The 26,160-nt window shown below is 43.1% G+C and overlaps 1 protein-coding gene across 2 annotated transcripts in view; it reads right to left on the bottom strand.

Annotated features, from left to right (window-relative positions):
* LOC131688597 (lachesin) overlaps positions 1-26,160 on the bottom strand; it is a 232,391-nt gene that overhangs the window by 21,004 nt on the left and 185,227 nt on the right. The window contains exons 7-9 of one of the 2 annotated variants that reach the window (XM_058972958.1): positions 18,597-18,725; positions 15,420-15,539; positions 15,136-15,306 (exon numbers count right to left, since the gene is read on the bottom strand). In XM_058972958.1, the coding sequence (XP_058828941.1) occupies positions 15,136-15,306; positions 15,420-15,539; positions 18,597-18,725 (420 nt within the window). The remainder of the gene's footprint in view (positions 1-15,135; positions 15,307-15,419; positions 15,540-18,596; positions 18,726-26,160) is intronic. The other variant, XM_058972964.1, reaches the window with a different exon arrangement.

Here is a 26,160-nt window from a genome sequence, read left to right as displayed (position 1 = left end):
AATTGATTTAAATTCGAGCACAAATATTTTTAAAAAATCTGCAGTGGAATTGGTGAAAAAAAATGGAAATCGTTACGGGACTGTTTTGTAAAGGAGCTGAAAAAGATTCCAGAAGGAAAATGTGGAGATGCAGGACCATCAAATTACGAAACATACACCACCTGGCCACATTTCAACTCAATGCTTTTCTTTAAAGCCCAAGTGACGGCACGTAAATCCGGTGGAAATCTCTCGATTCGCGATCCCGTAAGAACGGAGTTGTTTGAAGATGACTGTTTGCAGCAAAGCATTGATGAGACAAATGAGTCTATCGAATTTTTGGATACATCTGAGGTTAGTAGTTTGGAGGAAAACATGTCTCAGCTACCAAATGGGAATGCCAAGAGAGGTGCTCAACAGCAGCTGGTCGACATTGAGACACGCAAACTACAGCTGCTCGAAAAGAAGGCAAGAAAAAACAGCGCTCCCTTCGATGAGGATGAAGCCTTTTTCACGAGCTTGTTACCACACGTACGCAAATTGAAGGCTGAGGACAAATTAATGTTCCGCATGGAGATCCAAAGTGTTGTTCAGAAGCACGTTTATAAGACAAACAGATTTTTGAACGATCCGAAGCGAAGCATTTGTGTTGACGACATATTGGAAACATTCCCTTACGAGCACTCCACTCCTGCACGGACATTGTCATTCACGGAGACTGTTAAGAATACTCCACTTCAATCTCGTGTTGAACATGACAATATTCCGTCTGTACAATTAGAAGAGGAAATCGTATCAATCCACTGTCATAACAAACCGATGGATACAATCAGGGCCGTCGAGAGCGGCGGCGGGCCCCAAGGCTAGTGTTACTGACGGGCCCTTCTCAACTTACTTATTTGAATCTTGATTAGAGGACTTGTATATATTCATTCATATATCAAACTATGTTGCTGTTGCTAAAATTGCTATGGTTACGAGTTTTTCAATTAGCGGGTTCCCGGGTACTCTTTTGCCCTGTTAAAAATGTACACAATGGTTAACAACCTTATTAGAGGTATATGGAGATAATCCGTGTATTCGCACCACGTTTGTGTCATCGCCTTTATATATACAGAGGTACTGACTTCATGTTGCCACATTCAATGATATATTTAATTTTGCGCAATAAACGCTTCTACTTGATTATTAGTCTGAAAAATAATCAGTACACTATGTCCAACTATGAAATTGTAAGGTATAGACATTGATCATCTTTACCTCCATTTGCAAATTTGATATTTTTAACTTCTCCAACAGGTGATTTTAAGGGACACCTCGAAAAGTAAACAGGAATACAGTTTGACCACAGTACGGCCATTTTCCGCTTTGATCGTCATTCATTTTTATTCACGTTCGACACAGTAGGTTGAAGTAGGGGAGACTGGGGCTAGTTGGCGGGGTTTTTTGGTTTCAATTTTTATCGCCGATTTTTTTAAAGTGTTTGATGCATTGTCTCCATTTTTAGAGACAAAAATATGTGACGCGGAAAACCCGCTAACTTACCCCGGCCCCGGGGTAAGTTGGCGGTATGTGAGTATACGCCAAAAACTAAGCAATCAAATGGAGATTCAATTACTTCAAGGGTCCTTTTGGAACGTGCTGAATGTCTTTTCGAGAAAACTGTATATTAACCGACATTTGCTATTATATTTCAGTTTCAATACCCCGGAATTTTGACTTTGACGCGTACTCCCTATACAAAAGAATTTTTCCCTATACAAAAGAAATTTTTTATGCAATTGGCCGGAATAAATGTCTCCTACATTGGCGAGATACACAAGAAAAAGATTTTCTTACTTTGGAGTGAATTCCAGAAATAAAAATATTTCATGATTTTATTGCACTGTAAATAGTACCGCCAACTTATCCCACGTGCAGCACCGCCAACTTGCCTCAACCGCATATTTTATTAAAAATTATTTAAAAAATTACTTTTGTTTGTGGATAGATGTAATATCTATACGGATGCTCTTTTCACGCGCTATCGAAAAATATAATCATTCGGGAAATAGATTTAAAATCACTCTAAATAACGCAAAGCATTTAAAATTTAGAACATTTACGTGGTATACTCGAAAACACAATATCACCCACAACTTCCACCAAACAAATCGTTTTGCAACAAAAACACATTGGATAACGGGTTTTACCTAACTTGAGGTACACAAGAAGAGCCAGCGCTATATGTCTAATTGAAACAGAGAAAAAGGGATTCCGCCAACTTACCTCAACCGCCAACTAGCCCCGGGCTCCTCTACGATATTTTGCTTCTGTGGTTTAGACAAAATGATACACGGGTAGATTTATCTGTTGGTAGCGGTGGAGCTGTTTTTAGCTTTTGTTGTTAGCAAGAATAAGATAGCAAATTCAGCTCGTAATTCTCGTTTAACCCTACAACGGTTTCGTAACTTTTTCTATACGTAAACGGTTTTGTGGGTACATTCGTACCCCAGAATTAAAACCGCTCTAATATGCCTAGTTTTTATTAAATTTATAATTAAATTAGATAGTTTTATTCAAAAATAAGCCAATCAAAACAGCCTTTTCAAAAATAATCGTGCTTTGCAAATTTTTTATGCACATTTTCATTTTTATACAATTTGTCCTAAAAATACGTCAACATCCCTTTTTAACCTTAATATTGCTATAACTTCGGAAGCTTCTAACCGATTTTTACTATATATACGGCGTTGTAAATATTATTAAATTGCCTTTTGAACAAATAGTAAATAATTCAAAAACCGACCAAAAAGTGCATTTATTCCGATGCTTGTTTGAACACCAAATACAAATACAATACAAATAGTAAATATACAGCAATATGCAGTAACGAAGTTAAAATAGGCGATGAAGGAACAGACCAGTGCATTGTACGTTCCAGAACTTGGGCTACAGAAGGAATTGAGTGGTGCGAAGTACATATTATATACAAATCATATTTTGACATCAAAACCAAAAAATACGATTACGATCCAAGCGCCTTTTCTAGTTACTTTGTTATAGTAACATTATTAAATCAAATAACAGATTTAATTGTTCAGCAGTGTTGAAGCCTATACAATTTCACGCAAGTTACTATGAATCGATATTTTGCTTATAAAAAAGATATAATAAATTTTCCGAATTATATACACATGATAAAACACTAACGTAAACGGTTTTGTGGGGTACATTTGTACCCCAGACAAATTTTAAGCAGGCACTGTTAGGTTATTTAAGTGAAACAAATAGGTTGCACCAGCTTTAATGGAAGTTTAATAATCAAATTGATTTATGATAAAGTTTGCTTGCAGTTAAAATAAACCGTAACGGAATAACAGGGATTGCAAATAGCTCTGGGGTACAAATGTACCCCACAAAACCGTTGTAGGATTAAAAATATAGAACAACCGAGAAAATTTTCTAATCATAGCTTTTATGAAGGTTTTTTTGGAAAGGAATGTGACGTTTTAATGTAGAAGTCGATTTTAATACGCTGTTGGAATATGCAGTAATAGACAAAAATGACACAGAACGCAGTAATAAGGAATTAAACGCAAATAAAACAACTGCGAGTACAGCGGGCAAGCGACTGCTAGTACTGGTGACTGAATTGAACTGATTTGATTTCCTTATTTGGCACATAGCAATTGGCTTCTTATGGATATCACAAACATCTCTAGCGACGCCCAAAATTAGTGTTCCATCTTAACACAAAGCATTTTTGGCGAAAAATTATTTTAACGTGCTATAAAAATACAAATATACAAGTAAAAATTTATTTCAATTACCGGTTAATTAAGGTCAGTCTACCTTCTCATCCCTCCCGGAGTCCAAGCTAAAATCGTTCCGCCATAGATCCCCTGCAAAAACTAGCCCCACTGTGGATAAATTGTGTTGCTATTGTTTTTTTGGAAATGTTCATTGAGACCAGCTATTCGAGAAGTGAAACAATTACTAAAAGTGAAAAAGGTGCTCAATGTGGCAGGAGCTAATATCCTACAATTGCACCATATAAAACATTAATCACAGTCATTCGTTACGCGAAACAACATACAACACGCCAACGAATGCGGCAACGTTAACTAAAGCATCCCCGTATATATAGACAACGGCTCTAAACAGGTGCGCTTACACGATTTATCTCTGCCCACTCCTGACATGGCAATAAAAAAACAGTTTATATCAAGGTACGGAGAAATGGATTTAATAACATTGAGGAACATTTTCCAGGGTAATTCTAATCCTTTTCCTGTGGTGAGAATGCTTGTGAACAAACTAATTCCTTTTTACAAAACCATTTTATGCATATTAACCGAACATGGAACATCTCATCAGACAACACCGGTTATGCACCCAGGGCAGATTCCTATGCGCAAATTCTCCAAAAAACACTGCACCACCTAAAACATTGTACAGAAGTAGCTAAGAAAAGTCCGCCTACTATAACCGCTAACAGCACATCGTTATCTTATGCCAAACCACAAAAAGCTTCAAAACCAAGATTTGTGGATCTTACAGAAACAAATATTCACTCAATAAAATACTCCCAGTGTCTGCAATCCAACAACCGGTACCACCAGTAAAGAAACGAACGCAGAAGAGGACGGATATGTCCGTGTGCTTGCATTTCTGTTTGACGCTGTTCTCTTCGAAAATACATTGAATTGGCTTCTGAACGTTTTGTAAAGTATTCTGCCAATTCAAACAAAAAACTCGGTTTTATTGACCTAGTACATAAAGTAGACAACTCCTCTAAGAACGTTTGTTTTAACAAATGTTAAATATATCGTCGGTTGTCACGGTAAAGATGGACACGTCTATCGATACCAGGACACATGTTAGTGAACTCGGGTGATTCGTAGTTATACTGCCTAAGTTCTACCCTCATTAACAGAAGACAAAGATTAAGCCCGTACGATATTAAGCCTGTTCTAATGACCCTGCCACTTCTAGTTTTCCGATCTGTTTACTTCACATCCTTGCTCTCACTTGAGTACTATGGCTCTAATTTTCATAAATTTCCCTACCCAGTAATGTGACTAACATAGTCGAAATAAAAAAGGAAAAAAGTTAAATATAAAATAAAGCTCTGGTATCCACAATTTCGAATTCTCAAGTTATTAGATTAAAATGTCTTTCAAATTTTTCTCCGCTTTCATCATATGACAATTTAATAGGGTGAATAATTACAAAGAAATTACAATTCTTATTTTTCTTGCTCTTCTATGAATACCAGACGTTTTCACCCATCTTCCGGATAAAAATTCGGGCCCCCAAACGCGACCCGGGCCCCAGGGCAATTGCCCCGGCTGACCCCCCCCCCTCTCATCGGGCCTGGATACAATTAATCGACAGTCAAGGATTTACACAGTAATTACTTCTCCCATATCGTCCGTTGCCTCAAAGTATTAATAAATTGATATTTCATTTTCTTCGCTGGGTTGCTCGTTGGAGTTGATCGGATGACACGATAATATCACCAACGAGGCCGTAGTGATGTAGCTGAAGCCTGTCTGTCGAATTAGGAAATGGTCACTATTTCCTGAGACCAAATTTATGACCTAACTACAGGGTTGATTGCTGGATGCGATGAAAGTCAAACTCTCTTTGATAAAGGTGGCCCTGCTGTCGCTGAGAATGGCAGTATTGTTCCTTTCGCAGTTCTTATCACGATATATGGCGAGCGCTAAATTTACCATAATCAAGAATCTGTTGTTCAAAGTTCTTGCTTAGCTATTCCTGATGTTCCCCACATTCATTTGCAAGAAAGTACACTTGCTTGGGTAGGAGATTGCGGGACATTGATGCGTGACGGTTTGGTAGATGTTGCCGGAAGCCGTATTTGTGGCCGAACCAAGGGTAGGGATCGGTATCCTCCCTGAAGAGTACCGTGCCAATTCTCGCTGGACTGAATCTGAATTGGTTGATAGTAAGAGTAAACGGGAACTGCGCCGTAGTCGTAGATGTTCCCGACGCTGATTGAAATGCTACTGGGGGTTACTGGATTTTGGAGAGAAGTGGCATGGTTGTTCGACATTAATGAAGGTTAGCACTCTTCAGGCACCTGAGTTTGGGTAAAAAATTGCTTGATTTTTTCACCCGTCTTTCTGAAGTCTCAATTTGACAACTGGGTTGAGCGAAATCGTAGTCTGGTGTCGTGTTAAAACACTTCGTTTCTTCATCGTCGAGACGTGCTAACCAGGTTGCACCGTAGCAGTTTGGGAGATATGATCCTCCGTTGTGGTTGTGTTTTCAATGTTCAATGGAACGAGGATGCAGGTTGTGGATCCGGATTCCCTGTGCAAACAGCTGTCGGGAGTTTATCAGGTGAAGTCGGTACTTTCTCGGGCAAAGCGTGAACCGTGCGTTGGATACATTCAATTCGATCGCAGCAATTCGTGTATAGCTGGTTCCAGATCGCCGAACAATACTCCAGTAATGACCGAACTAGGGAACAATACAAACTTTTCAAGCAGTGTCTATCCGTGAATGATTTAGAAGTCCGATATACCCTAGGTTAGGTGATGCTTGACTACTAATATATGAGATGTGCTGTTTGAAAGTGAGCTTAGAATCTAATACAACTCCAAACTTCTTCACGGAACTTTGTCGGGGTATCCTGATAAATTGTAGTCGAAGTTAATTGTTTCCTTTTCCCTAGAAAAAATCATTGCAGAACATCTTGCGGTATTCAGAAGCATTTGAATATCGCTGAATTTAGTGCTAAAGATATCGAATTGTTACTGCAGAAAATGTGCGTCCTCCAAAGTCCTAACCCAGTGGAAGATATTGAGGTCAACCGCGTGCGCCAACCTTAGTTCACTCAGTCTGTAGTTAATATCGTTGAAGTAAAGTAAGAAGACGAGTGGTCCAAAATGACTTCCTTGCGTGATGCCAGATGTAGCCGCAAACATTTCAAAGTTAGTTTCCTATTCTAGCACTCAGCCTGCGGTCGACGAGATATTGAGACTGAAGCCAATGAATTCCAGTTAGACTAATTTGGCAAATGGCGATGTCGTGATTGAGTTTGTCAATTTTACTAATTGCTAATTTTCGATGTTCTTCTTGTCCCGTTTTCTTGTGAACTGGAAACACGAAAGCTGATTTCCACAGCGATGGAAACGTTGCAGTTGATAGCGACAATTCGAGTAATCGACGAAGTGATTTCATTGGGCAGGAAATGCATTTTTTTCAAGAGCACAGACGAAGTACTATCCGGGCCAAGGGAAAATGATAACTTTAGCTTGGATCCAGCAGGCGGCGGAAATCTGGTCTGTCGAAAAGTTCGAATTCAGCTTACGTTGCATTTCGTCCGTAATTGGAGACACAGCGCCCATTCGATTTTTTTTAAATCGTGATTCAGTCTGATGTAGTGATTTTTTTTGTGACAGAGAGCGGTGTTTACAAAATTTTCTTAAGTCTGTGTGGAAGCTGAGATTCTTCCATACCAGAGCAGAAAAACCCGCTGTTATTATTATTGTTATTATTTAATTAGGCTTTAATGCGAGGGTCATCCGCTTTTTTTGAAAATAATGTGCATTTCAAAGATACAATTCAATTTCCAATGTATGCATGAAAAAAATAATAAACGAATATTTTTTCTGTCGTCTATTCTAGGCGCACTGCTTTCCGCTCCTCGTGTTAATTTTCTTTGGTCAGCTTTATCGCATCTGTCGTTTGCTGATCAATCCGGCTGCCTTCTCCCTCGGTTGTGTTTACGTCCGTTTCATTGTCGCTAGAGCTTTGATTTTCGCTGTTAGATGTTTGGTTGTTTTTGTGTTTTCGAGTGACTTTGGTATAGCCATCTTCCTGTTTATTTCTTCCCTAGGTACGTTAACTATTGGCTTGGGGATACCGTTTTGGCCGGCTGTCTGTTGTGTATCAGCAGACGTTGAAGGCTGCTTGGTAATGTTGGTTATTGATGAATTTTCTTTAGTTGTTTTGGCGCATGGCTTACCGTAGTGTGCCGTCTGTTTACAGAACGGGCACGTGAGCGTCCGCCCAAGGTATGTGCATAGGGTTCTTTGTATGTAGTTAAAACCTTAAGAATGCCAGCAAAAAAGTTTCTCCAAGCGTCGTTAGCGACGGATTCAACTTCTCCATAGTTTGGCTTGAATCTTTTAATATAATCCGTGTTAGTACGAGGTGCCAAATCGTAGAGGCGAATTTCCGTCAGATCCATATACACGAGGATCTTGGTTTTGATGTTTTCATAATCGACGTTGCATGTTTTTCTTCGCTACGAAGCCTTCTGCCTCGGCTAAGGAGTTGAACGTTATTAGTACTACTTGTCTCGTATGATGTAGCTGTATGTGTGAAACTACTGTCTTCTCATGCCTTTGAATACGACGATTCTCTCCCAGAATTTGGTCATCGATACACATGAGTTTCCGTCCGGAAAACCAGCTCAGCTTTTGGATCACTATAATGGCCCTCTTTCGTGAGAAACGCGAATTGAGAGTAGCATATTACGGTGGGTTTCGATTGCCGACTCGACGTCAGTGTCCCAGCGTTGCAACGCGGGGTTTGAGGCACTTCGCTGATTCGCAGGTGTATAGGATGCAACGACACCTTTGACGGGTTTCTAGGACAATATTCAAATTAGGAAATGATCGCTGTCCAAGTTTATGGTCTACAGAACCGGTTAATTGATGCGATGGAAGTGGAGCTCCTTCTGATAAAGGTGGCGCTGCCGTCATTGTTTTTTTTATTAATTAACAGATTAAGGCCGAAGTGGCCTGTGCCGTATACAAAAGATTCCTCCATTCCACTCGGTCCATGGCCGCGCGTCGCCAGCCACGCAGTCTGCGAAGGGTCCGCAAATCGTCTTCCACCTGGTCGATCCATCGTGCTCGCTGCGCGCCACGTCTTCTTGTACCGGTCGGATTGCAATTGAGAACCGTTTTCACCGGGCTATTGTCCGACATTCTGGCTACGTGCCCGGCCCACCGTAGTCGTCCGATTTTCGCGGTATGGCAGATGGGCGGCTCCCCCAACAGCTGATGCAACTCATGGTTCATTCGCCGTCTCCATGTGCCGTCTTCCATCTGCACTCCACCGTAGATGGTACGCAGCACTTTCCGTTCGAAGACACCAAGTGCGCGTTGGTCCTCCACGAGCATGGTCCAGGTCTCGTGCCCGTAGAGAACTACCGGTCTAGTCAGCGTCTTGTAGATGGTCAACTTCGTGCGACGGCGAACTCTGTTCGACAGAAGTGTCTTGCGGAGGCCAAAGTAAGCACGATTTCCTGCCACGATGCGTCTACGAATCTCTCTGCTGGTATCATTGTCGGCGGTCACCAGTGAGCCCAAGTACACGAACTCTTCAACCACCTCGATTTCGTCGCCACCGATGCAAACTCGAAGCGGGCGATTCTCATTTTCTTCTCGTGAACCTCTTCCTATCATGTACTTTGTCTTCGACGTGTTGATGGCAAGTCCGACGCGCTTGGCTTCTCTTTTCAGTCTGATGTAGGCTTCCTCCATCTTCTCAAAGTTTCGTGCAATAATATCAACGTCATCGGCGAAGCCAAGTAGCTGAACGGACTTTGTGAAAATCGTACCACTCGTGTCGATCCCTGCTCTTCTTATTACACCTTCCAGCGCGATGTTGAATAACAGACACGAGAGACCATCACCTTGTCGTAACCCTCTGCGTGATTCGAAGGGACTCGAGAGCGTCCCTGAGACACGTACTACGCACATCACCCGATCCATCGTCGCCTTCACTAATCGCGTCAGTTTGTCCGGGAATCCGTACTCGTGCATAATCTGCCATAGCTGATCTCGATCGATAGTGTCGTATGCGGCTTTGAAGTCGATGAACAAATGATGTGTGGGCACATTGTACTCGCGGCATTTCTGCAGTACTTGACGAAGAGCGAACACCTGGTCCGTGGTAGATCGTTCGCTCATGAAACCCGCCTGGCACTGCCCCACGAACTCTCTTGCAATTGGTGATAGTCGACGGCATAGTATTTGGGAGAGTACCTTGTAGGCGGCGTTCAGCAGGGTGATTGCTCGGTAATTACAGCAATCCAGCTTGTCGCCCTTTTTGTAGATAGGACACACGACACCTTCCATCCACTCCTCCGGTAAAATCTCCTCCTCCCAAATCTTGGTAATCACCCAGTGCAGCGCTTTAACCAGTGGCTCGCCACCGTGTTTTAGTAGCTCGCTTGGTATTTGGTCAACCCCAGCGGCTTTATTATTTTTGAGCCGGCTGATCTCCTCCTGGATTTCTTGGAGATCCGGAGCCGGTAGTGTAATGTCTTCCGCGCGTGCTCCCAGGTGCGTTACCGTGCCATCCTCGTCGTCTGCTGCATCGCCGTTCAGGTGTTCTTCGTAGAGCTGCCGCCACCTCTGGATCACCTCACACTGGTCCGTGAGAAGATTCCCGTTTGTATCTCTGCACATGTCGGCCTGTGGTACGTGGCCCCTGCGCGAGCGGTTCAACTTCTCGTAGAATTTCCGTGTGTCTTTAGCGCGGTACAGCTGCTCCATCGCTTCGCGATCTCGGTCTTCCTGCTGGCGCTTTTTGGTCCGTCATTGAGATTCACTGTATTGTAACTTTTTGAGGTCTCGACCATTTTGTGGCTGTTCTTATTTGAATGGCTGTTCGGCCATCTATGGGAGCTGTCCATCAATGTCAGCTTCTTTCTCCGAACAGCCTAGATAAGCCGTGTAGTGTCGGTAGTGGTTGTTTTAACCGGCTAAGAATTACACTACGGACTACCTGTTCCGGTGGTAACACCAAACAGGGAACCCCAATTCCATAGTGTCATGCGACCCGTGCTATGGGTAAAATTGTTGAGGGGGTTTAAAATATTTTCAATGGCGAACGGAGCCTGGGAAGAGCCGGGCGAACTCCCCAGTAACTGGCTGTGGTCCACTAGGAGGTTGACAACTCTATTATCTTTCTCCGGACAAAACCAGCCTAGAGGCCGCGTGGCATCCTGCGGGTTGAAGTATGTCAGTTATGAAAATAACTGTCAAATTCATTCCCAAAGGTGGCCGCGTCACTTATGAGGAGGCAAAGAGCTTTAGACCGATCAGTCTGACCTCCTTCCTTCTCAAATCAGTGGAACGTTTAATCGACCACTACATTCAGGATGGTAGCTTGGGCGAGCACCCGCTGCATGCAATGCAACATGCATATCAGCGGGGGAAGTCTACTACCACCCTGTTACACAATGTTGTCTACAACATTGAAAAGGCTTTTTCACAAAAGCAATCAAGTTTAGGAGTTTTTCTCGATATTGAAGGTGCTTTTGACAACGTGTCTTTCGAATCCATTTTGGAAGCAGCACGAGATCATGGAGTACCTTCATATATCACGAACTGGATACACACAATGCTTAGCAACCGACATCTGTGCTCATCGTTAAGACAAGTAGAGATGAGGAAACTGAGTGTCTGCGGATGTCCTCAAGGTGGTGTGCTGTCACCACTTCTATGGAACCTTGTCGCCGATAGCTTGTTGAGAAAACTAAATTAGCTTGGGTTTCCGACGTATGGTTTCGCCGATGGTTATCATATAATGATCACCGGTATTTGCATTAACATACTTTTTGATTTGATGCAACAAGCCTTATGTGTTGTTGAGCGGTGGTGTCTTCATGTTGGACTATCAGTTAATCCAAATAAAACCTCAATGGTGCTTTTCACGCAACGAAGGATTACAACCGCAGCTCGTCCATTGCAGTTTTTTGACTCTGAAATTATTGTCGAAGATCAAGTTAAGTACGTTGGGGTAATTCTCGACTCAAAACTTAATTGGACAGCTCACATCGATTTCAGGATCAAGAAAGCTTGCATGGCCTTTGGCCAATGTAGACGGGCTTTCGGCAAATCTTGGGGACTTAAACCCAAGTACATTCAGTGGATCTACACAACAATTGTTAGACCAATACTGGCATACGGGTGCCTTGTTTGGTGGCAGAAGGGAGAAGTCCTGACAATCCAATCAAAGTTAAACCATCTTCAGAGGATGGTCTTGATGGCGATGACTGGTGCGTTCTCGACAACACCTACTGCTGCTCTCGAGGCACTCTTGAACATAAAACCACTACACGTGTTTCTGAAACAAGAAGCACTTTCTTGTGCATACCGTCTTAAGGTTGCTGGGCTCTGGAACAGTAACCCAATAGATCGTGTAACTAGCCACACAAGACTGAGGCCCCAAATGGTTACTTGGGATGAATATACACTTGCTCCCAGTGACCTTACACTCACATGTAGTTTTTCTTCTAAAACTTTCAATGTGAGAATTCCTCTTCGTGAGGAATGGCTGTCTGGCTGGATGGAGCGACAACTTGAAGAATACGTAGTTTGTTATACGGACGGTTCTTTGTTGGAGGGCCGAGCCGGTGCTGGTGTCTATTGTCATGAGATGAGATTAAACCAATCTCATTCGCTTGGTAGATACTGTACCGTATTTCAAGCAGAAATCTTTGCGATTCTGTGTGGCGTACAATCCGCACTTCAACAGGGAATTTGCGGTAAAAGAATCTATTTTTGCTCTGACAGTCAGGCTGCCCTGAAAGCACTTAGTTCGGCAGATTCGAGATCGAAATTAGTAATCGCATGTCGAACTCAAATCGAAGAACTTAGCATTTCAAATGCTATCTACCTTCTATGGGTACCCGGTCATTCCGGTATTACTGGAAATGAATGGCTAGAGCTGGCGCTGCGACTGATTTCGTTGGTCCAGAACCAGTTCTACCACTGTCAATAAGTTGGATAAAGCCCAAGATTCGCTCTTGGGCTGCATTCGCCCATTGGCGTAGCTTGCAAACTTGCGTTCAAACAAAGGCTTTTCTGCCGGATGTGAGTCCGAAAATGTCAAGAAATTTGTTGCATTTTTCCAAGCACAACTGCAGTATTCTGGTCAGGGCACTGACTGGACATTGCAAACTCAATTATCACATGGCTACTATTCAGCGCGCTGAGTATTATTCATGTGATCTTTGTGAATCCGATTACGGAACATCATATCATTTGATATGCAATTGCCCTGTATTAATGCAATTGCGCATCCGGATTTTTGGTTCTCCATACATAGATGAACCTATGTACAGAGAGCTGAAATTTAAGGATATGCTTTTGTTCCTAACCCAGTGTGGTAAAGAGCTATAGTTTTTTAGCCGTATTTGAATGACAATATCTCTTCGGGGGTGTTGTCGTTCTGTTATCTCAATATCCCCTCGGGGGTGTTGATATATCCGCTCACTGTTTGAGTAGAGGTTCTAAATCCCTCCGGGGGTTGGAAGTTTTATTCCTGCTGTTGTAGCACCTGCAGATCGTTCAGCATCACTCCGGGGGTACAGAATGCTCTGTTTTAATTGTTCTGTGTCGTTGTTTTCCTTACCCCTAACCTTACCACTTCCCCAATTCTTCCCATCAGGAAAATGATGAAAAGACGATTCTTGGCAAGGCACAAATCTCCGATCAACATGGGGAACGTGCCATTTGAGCCAGACGCTACTGATTCCTGACTGATTGTAACTTTTTGAGGTCTCGACCATTTTGTGGCTGTTCTTATTTGAATCCCGCGACGCTCGAAGCTGTCATTTCCATATGGATGTTGTAAACATCAGAACGAACCTAGAATGACTCCAATTCAAAACCAAAATCAGCATTAGTCTATCTTCTAGGTAAGTTGTAAGATATGGAGATCGTTCTCGCAAGCGTATTCAGGTCAGTGGCGAACTGAACCGAAGTCGACGTAAAATCAGCCCTGATGTAAAGTCCGATGATTTGGTAGAGGTTACCGGAAGACAGTTATATTTATTCATGACCGAACATTAAAAGAGATCGTTATCCTTTCCAATAAGAGTTTCCTTTGATGCAAGTCACATCGGGTGACTACGGGTTATAATGGTTTGGAGTACACCAAGACACTCTTTAAAACCATTTCGGGCAGGGTAGGAGTACAGTGACAGTGCTCGCTGGAAGAGGCTAGAGCTGAATTGGCTGCTACATGTCGACAGGGTAGTTACTGGATTGTGGTAACGAATGGCAAGATTTATGGAGAGTAGCGCTCTCCCGATGCCTGATCCTGTTGAGCCAAGTTGGGATTTCGGGTATGGAACGAATGATCTCCCAACTAATGATTGTGGTTTTACGGAACTCTTGAAGTCGCTCTCAAACCTTAGATTGCACTTATGGCGCTCTATATAACCTCCTTGTTACTTGGGTAGTTCTCTTATCTCAATCAGGAATCTTGCATACTACCGAATTATCGTGGAAAATTGCTGCGGGCTAAGCACTACCAACTATCGGATTCAGATCACAGTTTGATGATAGTGTACTTTTTTGACGGTGGCATTTCAGTCGTCACAGTCTACTTTGGTTGTTTGTTCCGTTGTTGAATCCTTCTTCCATCCAGTGGCCTGTCAGGTATTCGGATAAGTTCGAGAATCGCTGGAAGTGCAAGAAAATGTACTGTTTATTCAAGGCATGTAATGGGTTGTAATTGCCTGGCGTAGACAGGTCCGCACCGCTAGCAGCCGGAAGGAAGAGGAAGGAAGTCTCTGGAAGGAACAATGCGTATTTTGATTCGAAATTGTGGCTAATATCTGCCAGAATCTCGGCTTCAATGCTATAACCAATTCCAAGAACAAGAATCCCGGACTCAATTGCTGCATTTGAACCGAAATTCCGACAGAATGCAAGCTGAATTCCGAATAATATTCGAAATGCGTTTCACCTGAGTGGTTGTCGAAGAGACCCAATCGAGATCCAACCACCCAAGTAACAATTAAAGTTTTATAGCCTGCTACAAGTGCAATCTAATGCCGATTTCGGTTTTGGATCAGAGTTGCCCTAGGTTCGCTCTAATATTTACAAAATCCATACAAAAGTGACAGCTCAGAGCGAACCTAGAGCGACTCCGCTCTAAAAACGAAATCAGCATAAGTTTTATGAGTGGTAGTAAATAAAACCATTATAAAACCTCAATTGCTACTAGTGTATGTTCGGCGAAAATCAACGGTGTATCATATACACACCAACCGTTGCTGTCAGTTTGAAAAATTCTTGAAACCTCAACTGATTTCTACTTTAATCGAAATATTTCTGAGATGATTGACTCCAAAAAATATTTATATATAAAATTTTGAAAAGCTCTTACCGTACAGCCGAATACTGCTGTCCACTTCACCGAGCGAGTTCTTCGCGATGCACCGATAGGAACCGACGTCCTCCTTCTGGAACGATCTGACCGTCATCGACATTTTGGTCTCGTACAACGATTTGGTAACGTCCTGCACGTGGTACTTGGGCGATGACACTATCATTTCTCCTTTGTGCAAGTGGTTCAGCGAATCGGAAAATTTGCAAAGGTGATGAAAGAAAAACAAAATTGTTCCATAAAAATACTGGATCTGATGCCGAAACGTTTGATAAGAATCTTACCTGTATCTTTCACCCAGTAGTTGATGGATTTTGGTGAGGCTTCTACCTGGCACTCGATTGACACATCGGTGCCGAGGGGTGCACCGACCAGTTGATTTGGCACCTGAATCACGGGATGAACTGAAAATAGCAAGAGATAAATTAGCGATTATTTTGGTTGATATTCGCTACACAGTAAATTAAAACAAGGGAAAGAATAGGATCTTTAAAAGCGAGTAAGGGCGCTATAACCCTGGCTCATTAGCTAGGGCAGGGCTAAATACTTCTGTCCCATCCCAGGAACCTAGGACCAAAGGAGTGACATTAACCCTCTTAGCAAAGTCACTCCCAACGATTTATCAAACCCCCATCAAATTGAAACGGTTGTGTACGGTTGTCCACGTTTCTTCCTTATTCAAGGTTCAAAATAACCCGTTGATTAAATTATTCATTGAATGAATAATTTGATTCCCGTATAACTTTGAACCTTCTTTATTTTGTACGCTGCACAGTTGACCTGGCCGCTTTAATGCTTGTATCATATTCAATATGTGCCACAAATATTAATAATGACAAGAAAAATTGTGGACGATCGTCTGCAATTTTCCAGGATCCCTGCATGTATTGGCTGTATATGTGTAGACTAGACTAGACTAGACAAGTGAGAGAATAGGATCTTTAAGCATAATTTTTGGAAATGCTAAAAGTTTAAAAATTGGGTTTACACCAACCAAACACAACCTCACAAAATGAGCTCGATAAACTTTGTTGGATTGTTGCTGATAGAATAAAGAGTCCGTGAGTTTTAATAACACGTAACTGACACAGGAAATAAACCGCCTGCGCTGATTAGTAGGCCACTTGAATACCATTCCCAAACAAGTGACACAAAATTACCAATCCGGTCGAATAGTTTTGCCGCTTACACAACGTCGGCATTTCCATATGAAGACATCACGGACCCATGAATATCGCATTTTCGAAACCGCACACCGTCACACATCAGTTCAACAGTTGTTTCGGCACACTTTAATCAACGAAAAGTTACACCTGCAGCACCCAAGCAACGTAGCAACGCCGGATGTTGCGCGCCCTATTCGCTCACTACTTCGCAAACGTCAACAAGTCATCCGTGACTCGGATGCAAATCGGGAGACCCCTTCCACCCCAGTGTATTTTGCATTGCCTAGATTCCACAACGCACACACACACATACACATCGGACGGTTGGTCGAAAAATGCGCCAGTCGGGATTTGTTATGGAACCCATCGTCGGAGCCCGAGGTTTTATATAATGTATGTCCAGCTGTAAACAATTCCCGTATAGGAGGTAGGTATACGCCAAGCGGAAACACATTCCGGCAATTGCCATTGACACTTTGACCTGCGCCGCCGCTGCCGCCGCCGCCGAGGGGTGAAATGTGATGCGTTTTTGTTCCTACCATGCGGCACAGTGGGTCATGGATGCGAGCCAGAAAGATACTAATAAATAAATGCTCCTTGGAACTCAGTAGGCTGTGAAATTTTTAAGTCTCCGTCAGCCATATTTCCATATCAACTTTAGAATGGTGGTAAAAAGATTTGTAAACAAACTTTTGTTTTGCTGATTTTTTTTTAATTTATTATAATTAAAACCCAGAAAACGTTTGAAATTGGTTCTAACAAGGGTAAGGATGTTGATTGATGTGTATTTTCCCGTGAAATTCAACTCGACAGCGGAATTAGGCAATCCATTATACGTTTGTTTGACAATTCAGCAGTGGGTTCTGTCAACAAGTCTACTCCTGCAAACAGAAAACTCGTCCGACAAGCATCTTTCGTTAGTCCGATTCGTTTGATATTGGACTGAATCAACGATACTGTTGGACGTCGCACCCCTTGGAGTAACGTCAGAAGAAGTAAACAAGAAATAATCAGCTGATCAGAAACGTCTCATGGATTGCCTAATAATGTGCGAAGTAAGTTTGTTTACAAATATGTATTTAGCCCTTTTGAAGAAATAATATTGATTTGTCATTTCAATATAAACAACTTCACCAAAGACACCAAATCTCTAGGAAAAAGTTAGATTACAGTGCCATCTGTGCGACAAAACTTGATATTACAACTTGATCTCAAAAAATTCCTGTATTTCTAGTAAATTTCTTCAAAGAACTTGAATCTAGAAGGCAAGCTAAAGAAGTAATTAATTTTGACTTCCTAGCTCCCTTCTGTGGCCTACTGTTGCAGCGCCTACTATTCTGACAGAAGGGCAAACTTTTGCTCGAATCGGGATGTTGAACAATTTTCAAATTGTGTCGGTGGAACTCAGAGGGCGATGGTTGTTCACAACAACTGTAGAACAGAGCGCGTGAACGTGAACTAGTTACAACCGGAATTGTTGCTGGTGGCGGTGTTCTGCGAGGGATTTGTCTGCCAACCGTCGAGTTTTCGGAAAGAACTAATTTTTGTAACACGAGCTGCGCATTCCTGGGAGTAATTACGTTTTGAAGGCAGGTATGTGTTTGCTGTTGCCTAGCGAGTCGTAGATTTTGGTTTTTAAAAAATTGATAAGTCGTTACTTTTCTTTCTGAACTAGAAATAAGCCATGAACGTTTTCCTTGATGTTAGAAATTAGTATGCCATGAGAATTCAAAAAAAAAATTCTGATTATAGCTAAGATATGCTTTATAGTAGACTTGATCGCAGGAGGCGTTTTCTGAAGAGTATAAGAAAATTTTCATCAAAAATTGTACACGTGGTCGAAGTAGAAGTAAATATAGTTTATACGTCGAACCAGTCTTTTTTTCCTCATTTGCCAAGTGCCCCGTACTAAGCAGAGCTGTCTCTGTTGCTGTCGCCAACATTCGTACCCTCCAGGTGAGCCGTACAAACCGGACATAGTCCCTGTTGCTGTCGCTAACACATGAACATATACATAACCTAGAAAAACTCTAGAAAGGGAACTGCGGAAACAGAACATTTTTGGCAACGTATGCCCCAGCATTGTATGGCAACACGTCCAATGTTATAAGGATAGGCAGTTTCCGATTGGATTCGTTTTTTGACAATTAAACCCGAATCCAATCGATCCAAAATGGGGTCTCCGCAGTTCTATTTCTAGAATATTAGTAACATAACCAAAATTCGAATTGTTTATTGCAACTTCGCACTCGTCACCGGCCGGCAATTTAGTACAATAATTTTACCGATACTTACAGTGAATGCTCAGCGAAATCCGCTTGGACACCGACGGGGGCACTCCGTTGGACGCAATGCACAGATAGGACCCCATTTCGCTCCGTGAGATCTTGGTCAGCTTGAGCACCTCGCCCCGGTAAGAGTTCACTGTGAATCAAAAAAAAAACAGAAAGACTAACAACGGTGATGACAAATTGCTTTCGACATTCAGCTAGGTATAGTCATATATTTAGTACACAGGATCCAATTCCGTTTGGTCGTAGATAAGCAGAGTACCGGAGAAGCAACGGGATGTTAATGTTCGTGCCTGTCGTCGAAATCACGTATCAAACGGAGGGTAGGTACGATTTGCCATTTTTCTTTTAGCAGCTTGAGAAGAAAATTGGAACATGATAACAACCGGAACAGTGCCACTGGTTCGCTCTGCCGTAGGAGAGTGAAAGTGTCATAAATCAAAAAATCATCCACTTCTATCATGAAGTGAAGGGCTCTTTCTCTAGCTACAGTTTCGGACAAAATAATAGGAACATTTCGGTAGTAGAATCTTTTGCGACAGCAGCCTCCAAGTAATTGTTATGTTAATGCCATCTAGCGTCGGACACAAGTATTGATGTGCCAATGAGTGTTACCAACTTTGCGGCGTGAAAAAATACGCTTACAGAAGTGACATTTTAAGGTGAAGATATGTGGAAGCCAGCAACGCACGCTTGTTGCTAGGCACCGACGCGCTTGTTTACATTGAGAAAAAATGGAATTCGAAGTGAAAATTCAAACGCACAAATGAGAGTTTTCGGACATTTTTCCTCGGTCATCTGTATATTGGCAGAAAATTTGAAGTTTTGTTAATAAACAATTAAAGTTTCATTCGTTTTCGAGCTCTCCATCGAGACAGAGGTTGTTTTTTTCTAGTCCGTAGTGCTGTGTGAGGCGATAAAGAATAGTTTTAATCCGCATTCAAGGTTATTTTGCCAGTTCGGTTCGGTCCTCAGTCTTTTGTTCGCGTGTGAGGATTAAACAATAGCCAGCTGTATAAGCTGGATCGGTTCGTCGTTGGACACCAGTTTAAAGCTAAGTGGTTTTTGTCTTTTGTAACACATTTATTGCTTTCTTCCGTCTGCGCGGGCGCTGACCCCGTGCGTTGACGTTTTCTATGGTTCCCTCTCCGGATGGTCAAATGGAAGTTGAATCGGGTTCAACTTCTAAGGCTCCCCCCCGGCCCAAATGCTATCCAGAACTCTCAACTGGTCCATTTGTGGTCTTCTTTCGGCCCAAGACTAAATCACTGAATCTTCTTCAGATTTCTAGAGACCTGACGGAACGGTTCTCGGCTGTGACCGAAATTTCAAAGGTCCGCTCGGACAAGATAAGGGTGTTGCTAGCCAACTCAAAGCAGGCAAACGATATTGCTTGCTGTGAGCACTTTACGCGGGATTATAACGTGTATATTCCGGCTGTAAGAGTACAATCCGAAGGCGTCGTAACCGATGAGAGTTTGACGTGCGAGGATCTGCTGAAGTACGGGGTTGGCCGATTCAGAGACCGCTTACTTCAGCCAGTTAAAATACTTGAGTGCAAACGTTTGCACTCAGTAGTTGTTGAGAATTGCGGGACTTCGGCAGAATCACTTTTGATAGCAGTTTTGTTGTATAATAAACAGCTTCAAAACTGGAAATTTATTCATATTAAACTAAGTATAGGTTTACAAATCCAATAATTAACTCACATTATAGTGCTTCTTCTCTCACCTTCCGAACGACAATTTTCAACAAATCCGCCTGTTTCCAGATTCCTATTTTGGAAAACAAATGGATTAAGAACAGATGTTCATATTTGAAACTTAAACTAATGTATAAATTTGCAAAATTCGTTTGTTTTTGCTAGATAATCTAATTGCATCTAGAGATCATTTAATCATCGAACAACACACTTACTCACAGTGTGTGGTGAATATGTGCGGCGTGGTGGGTCAGTCAACACATTAAGTTTTAATTCCATGCAACTTCACACAGCATTGGTGCATCTGTATTGTTTTACCGGGATGTGTACAGCGGTCGATCGACAGACTTCAGGTCACAGTGCAGCGAGCTTAAAACCTGTTGGCGAACAAACAGCGGCATAAAGAAGGGACCTACGAGATCTTATTGTTCCCTGCAGCATAAACTCGTGGTAGCTTTGTTGCACAATCACACCGAATTTCTTACCGGTTGGTCTTTCTATCGCGGCAAATAAGCTGCGGTTAGTTTTTATCGGGCACAACTATTAGGTCACGCTGGATTTCTACCAACGGTTGGGAGTAGCACTACCAGAAATTAATGATTAAATAAATGCCGCCTTTGTAAGCACACGCACTTCGATCGAACGCTTCTTTTCGTCTGTACATGTGTCTAGTACAGGTTTGCACACTCATTCTGCTCTTTACTCTCTCGTGTAGTTGACGTTTCTGCTGGACGGTACTCAGCTCCGCTTCGGTTATCGTTTAGGGAGTATCCGGATACTACACTACTATCAGCAGTGTTGTCAGATTGACTGTTTTCAACAGTAGTAGTTGCGGGGGATGGTTCAAAAACGTACCCCCAATCAAACTCTTATCGGGTGACCTTCGCTGGTACCGCTTTGCCAAATTTCGTCCTCTTGCACAAGGTTCGTCTGCCTGTGCGTCTGTTTGTGCCGCGGGTCATGAATTGCACAAAGTGTAAACAACTGGGTCACACAGCCACCCATTGTAGCAACAAGGCCCGCTGTGGAAAATGCGGGGAGAATCATCTAGATGATTCGTGCAGTAAGCAAGCCGAAAAGTGTCCTTACTGTGCGGAGAGTCTGCATGATATCTCGGCATGTCCCGCGTACAAACTACGCGGGGATAAACTGAAACGTTCCCTTGCGGGACGATCCAAACATTCTTTCGCAGAAATGTTAAAGAATGCTACGCCACCATCCTCAGCAAACATCTATACTCACTTGCCTCCTGACGAGGGCGAGGCTGGTAACCCACAAGAGGGAACATCTACTAGGGTGCCTAGAATTTATAGGAAGAGGAGGAACACTTCCTCTCGTAAAGTTCCTTGTAAAGGCCAGAAGGTGTCCCTTGAGGGGGCTCCGAAAGTCACATCTATTGGAAGTGTTGCAACCAAACCGAAGCAATTAGCTCCTGGTCTCGGAGGATTAAGCTCAGAGAAGGAGTTCCCAGCACTTCCAGGAACATCAAAAATCCCAAGTGTTCCTTTGTTTCAGTTCGAGAGTAATCACAGCACTGGAATTATAAAACTCTCGGACATAGTGGACTGGATAATAAAAACTTTCAATATTACTGATCCTATTAAAAGTCTTATGTTAGCTTTTCTCCCTACAGTGAGAACATTTTTGAAGCAGTTGACTGCTAAATGGCCCCTCCTCTCAGCGATTGTATCCTTCGATGGCTAACTCATCGAACGAGGTCACGGATTTGATCACTGCAGAAGTATCATCCCGAAAATCGATTCCTTCAAAATTTTAATAAATAATTTGAGTTGCGATGCATTTGCATTATGTGAAACTTGGTTAACTTCCGACATAGAACTCAACTTCCACGACTTTAATATTATTCGCCTGGATCGAGACACCCCCTATGGAGGAGTGCTTTTGGGGATCAAAAAGTGCTATTCCTTCTACAGAATTAACCTTCCCTCGATAACAGGTATTGAAGTTGTCGCTTGTCAAGTAACAACCAAAGGCAAAAGCCTTTGCATAGCTTCCATATATATTCCCCCCAACACCGCGGTTGGGCACCGACGGCTACAAGACATCTTAGAATCCCTGCCAGCACCGCGACTAGTTTTAGGAGACTTTAACTCTCACGGTACAGCATGGGGTTGCCTCTATGATGATAACCGGTCTTCCTTAATTCAGGATCTTTGCGATAACTTCAATTTGACAATTTTAAATACGGGTGAAATGACACGGATTCCTGCTCCTCCAGCGCGCCCGAGCGCCTTAGACTTGTCCCTTTGCTCAACATCGCTGCGGTTAAATTGCACGTGGAAGGTAATTCCTGATCCCCACGGCAGCGACCATCTGCCGATTGTAGTCTCAATCAATAACGGTTCAAGGCCATTGAAATCAATCAATATTTCGTATGACCTCACACGAAATATCGATTGGAAGAGCTATGCTGCCGCGATATCCGACAACATCGAATCTACCCAAGAACTTCCTCCGGAGGAAGAGTACAGCTTTTTGGCTGGCTTGATTCTCGCAAGCGCGAATCAAGCTCAGACTAGGCCAGTACCCGGCGCGAACATACAAAAACGTTCTCCCAATCCCTGGTGGGATAAAGAGTGCTCAGACGTGTACGCAGAGAAGGCCGCCGCGTTTAAGACCTTCCGGAACGACGGGTTACCCGCCAGTTTTCGACAGTACGCGACGTTAGACAAGCGAATGAAGAGTTTGATGAAAGCCAAAAAACGCGATTATTGGCGCCGGTTCGTCGACGGATTAACGAGAGAAACATCGATGAGCACTCTTTGGGGAACAGCCCGACGTATGCGAAATCGAAACAGTACTAATGAGAGCGTGGAATATTCAAACCGTTGGATATTCGATTTCGCCAAGAAGGTTTGTCCGGATTCCGCCCCGGCACAGAAGATTTACCGCGCCGCGTCTCCTCACGATAGCGCGAACGAAACACCTTTTTCGATGGTGGAGTTCTCACTTGCTCTCTTGTCGTGTAACAATAAAGCTCCGGGGCCAGACAGAATCAAATTCAACTTGTTGAAGAATCTGCCTGACTCTGCCAAGAGACGCTTGTTGAACTTATTTAATAAGTTTCTCGAGGCTAACATTGTCCCACTCGATTGGAGACAAGTGAAGGTCATCGCCATCCAAAAACCAGGAAAACCAGCCTCCGACCACAATTCGTACCGTCCGATCGCAATGCTATCCTGTATCCGGAAGTTGTTCGAGAAAATGATCCTATCCCGCCTCGACAATTGGGTCGAAGCAAATGGCTTACTGTCAGATACACAATTTGGCTTTCGCAAAGGCAAAGGGACGAACGATTGTCTTGCGTTGCTCTCAACTGAAATTCAAATGGCCTATGCTAGCAAAGAGCAGATGGCATCAGTGTTCCTAGATATTAAGGGGGCTTTTGATTCAGTTTCGATCAACATTCTTTCAGAGAAGCTGCACCAGCATGGTCTTTCAGCGACTTTAAACAACTTTTTACTAAACTTGTTGTCGGAAAAGCACATGCATTTTTCGCATGGTGACTTATCGACATCACGATTTAGCTACATGGGCCTTCCCCAGGGCTCATGTCTAAGCCCCCTTTTATACAATTTCTATGTCAACGACATTGATGAATGTCTTGACAATTCCTGCACGTTAAGGCAACTTGCAGACGATGGTGTGGTGTCTGTTACGGGACCCAAAGCTGTCGATCTACAAGGACCATTACAGAATACCCTGGACAATTTGTCTGCTTGGGCTATTAAGCTGGGTATCGAATTCTCCACGGAGAAAACTGAGCTAGTTGTATTTTCAAGGAAGCGTGAACCAGCACAACTACAGCTTCTATTAATGGGTCAAACTATCGCTCAGGTCTTCACAGTAAAATATCTAGGGGTCTGGTTCGACTCGAAAGGTACTTGGGGATGCCATATTCGGTATCTGAAACAGAAATGCCAACAAAGGATCAACTTTCTTCGTACAATAACCGGAACATGGTGGGGTGCCCACCCAGGAGACCTAATTAGGTTGTATCAAACAACGATACTGTCGGTAATGGAATACGGATGCTTCTGCTTTCGCTCCGCCGCGAACATACATTTCATCAAACTCGAAAGAATTCAGTATCGTTGTTTGCGTATCGCCTTAGGGTGCATGCAGTCGACCCATACGATGAGTCTCGAAGTGCTGTCGGGCGTTCTCCCGTTGAAAAATCGATTTTGGGAACTCTCATATCGATTGCTCATTCAATGCGATATCTTGAACCCGGTCGTGATTGAAAATTTCGAAAGGCTTGTTGAGCTCAATTCTCAGACCCGTTTCATGTCCCTGTACTTTGACTACATGGCGCAGAATATTAACCCTTCTTCTTACAATCCCAACCGTGTGCATTTCATAAATACTTCTGAATCTACTGTTTTCTTCGACACATCCATGAAAGACGAGATTAGTGGAATTCTGGACCACATACGCCCACAAGTGGTTCCAAACATTTTTTATAATAAATTCCGAGAAGTCGACTGTTCTAAGATGTTTTATACTGACGGATCAAACCTCGAAGGATCCACTGGCTTCGGTATTTTCAATCAAAAGTTCACCGCCTCCTACAAACTCAGTGACCCTGCTTCAGTTTACGCCGCAGAACTAGCTGCCATTCAGTATACCCTTGGAGTCATTGAAACATTACCCGCAGACCATTACTTCATCGTTTCGGATAGCCTCAGTTCCATTGACGCTATTCGCTCGATGAAACAAGGCAAGCACTCCTCGTATTTTTTGGGGAAAATACGGGAGCTACTGAGTGCTTTATCTGACAACTCTTTCCAGATTACCTTGGTATGGGTCCCTTCTCATTGCTCCATTCCGGGCAATGAGAAGGCAGACTCCTTAGCTAAGGTGGGTGCCTTAGAAGGAGACGTTTACGAAAGACCAATTTGCTTCAGCGAATTTTTCAGTATTACTCATCAGAGAACCCTCGAAAGTTGGCAAACTTCGTGGAGCAGTGGAGAGCTGGGAAGGTGGCTACATTCGATAATCCCTAAGGTATCGACGAAACCTTGGTTCAAGGGGATGGATGTGGGTCGTGACTTCATTCGTGTGATGTCCCGACTCATGGCAAACCATTACACGCTGGATGCACATCTCCGGCGTATTGGGCTCGTGGATAGTGGTATCTGCGCTTGTGGCGACGGCTATCACGACATCGAGCACATTGTCTGGGCGTGCACCGAGTACAGTTCCGCCAGGTCTCGGCTAATGGATACCCTGCGGGCCCGAGGAAGACCAACCAACGTCCCGGTTCGAGATGTGCTGGCAAGCCGCGATGTTCTCTATATGTCCCTTATATACACCTTTGTGAAAACCATCAATATACAAGTCTAACTGCCCCTTGTTATCTCCTTATCATTCTCAGAACGCTCTTCCACCTGTATCAAACCATCTGTATCGAATGAGCCAACAAACACGGGACCTACGGCACGAACATAACACGCTTAACTCGAAATGTAGCCGATCCACATCTGAGCCGTACTACGAAATCGTCTGGAAAAACCCCTGCCATCTTGAGGAGGACCACCCGGCGTCCCAGTACATGATTCCCCTGATGAAGGCCACCCGAGTTTGTAATCCATCCGTTGATCTCACGATGCCTGAAACTGAAATAATTTTCTCTCCCTGCCATCTTTGTGTACCCTCCCTCCCCTGACTCGTATACCCAGAAGTAACACCCCTACCCCCCCCCCCCCCCCCAATATCATCACGAAGCATTTAGCTCTTCTTGTCTCTTCTAGTTTTAACTATTATATCATATAATCTCGTTGAAATTGCCCAACTCTACTACCCACAAAAATAACTATAATTACGAATCTTTACAAAATTCAAT

The sequence above is a fragment of the Topomyia yanbarensis genome, chromosome 1, assembly GCF_030247195.1.
Source record: "Topomyia yanbarensis strain Yona2022 chromosome 1, ASM3024719v1, whole genome shotgun sequence".
Taxonomy (NCBI): domain Eukaryota; kingdom Metazoa; phylum Arthropoda; class Insecta; order Diptera; family Culicidae; genus Topomyia; species Topomyia yanbarensis.
The sequence above is the reverse complement of the archived record's forward strand: the minus strand, read 5'-3'. Positions and strand labels throughout refer to the sequence as shown.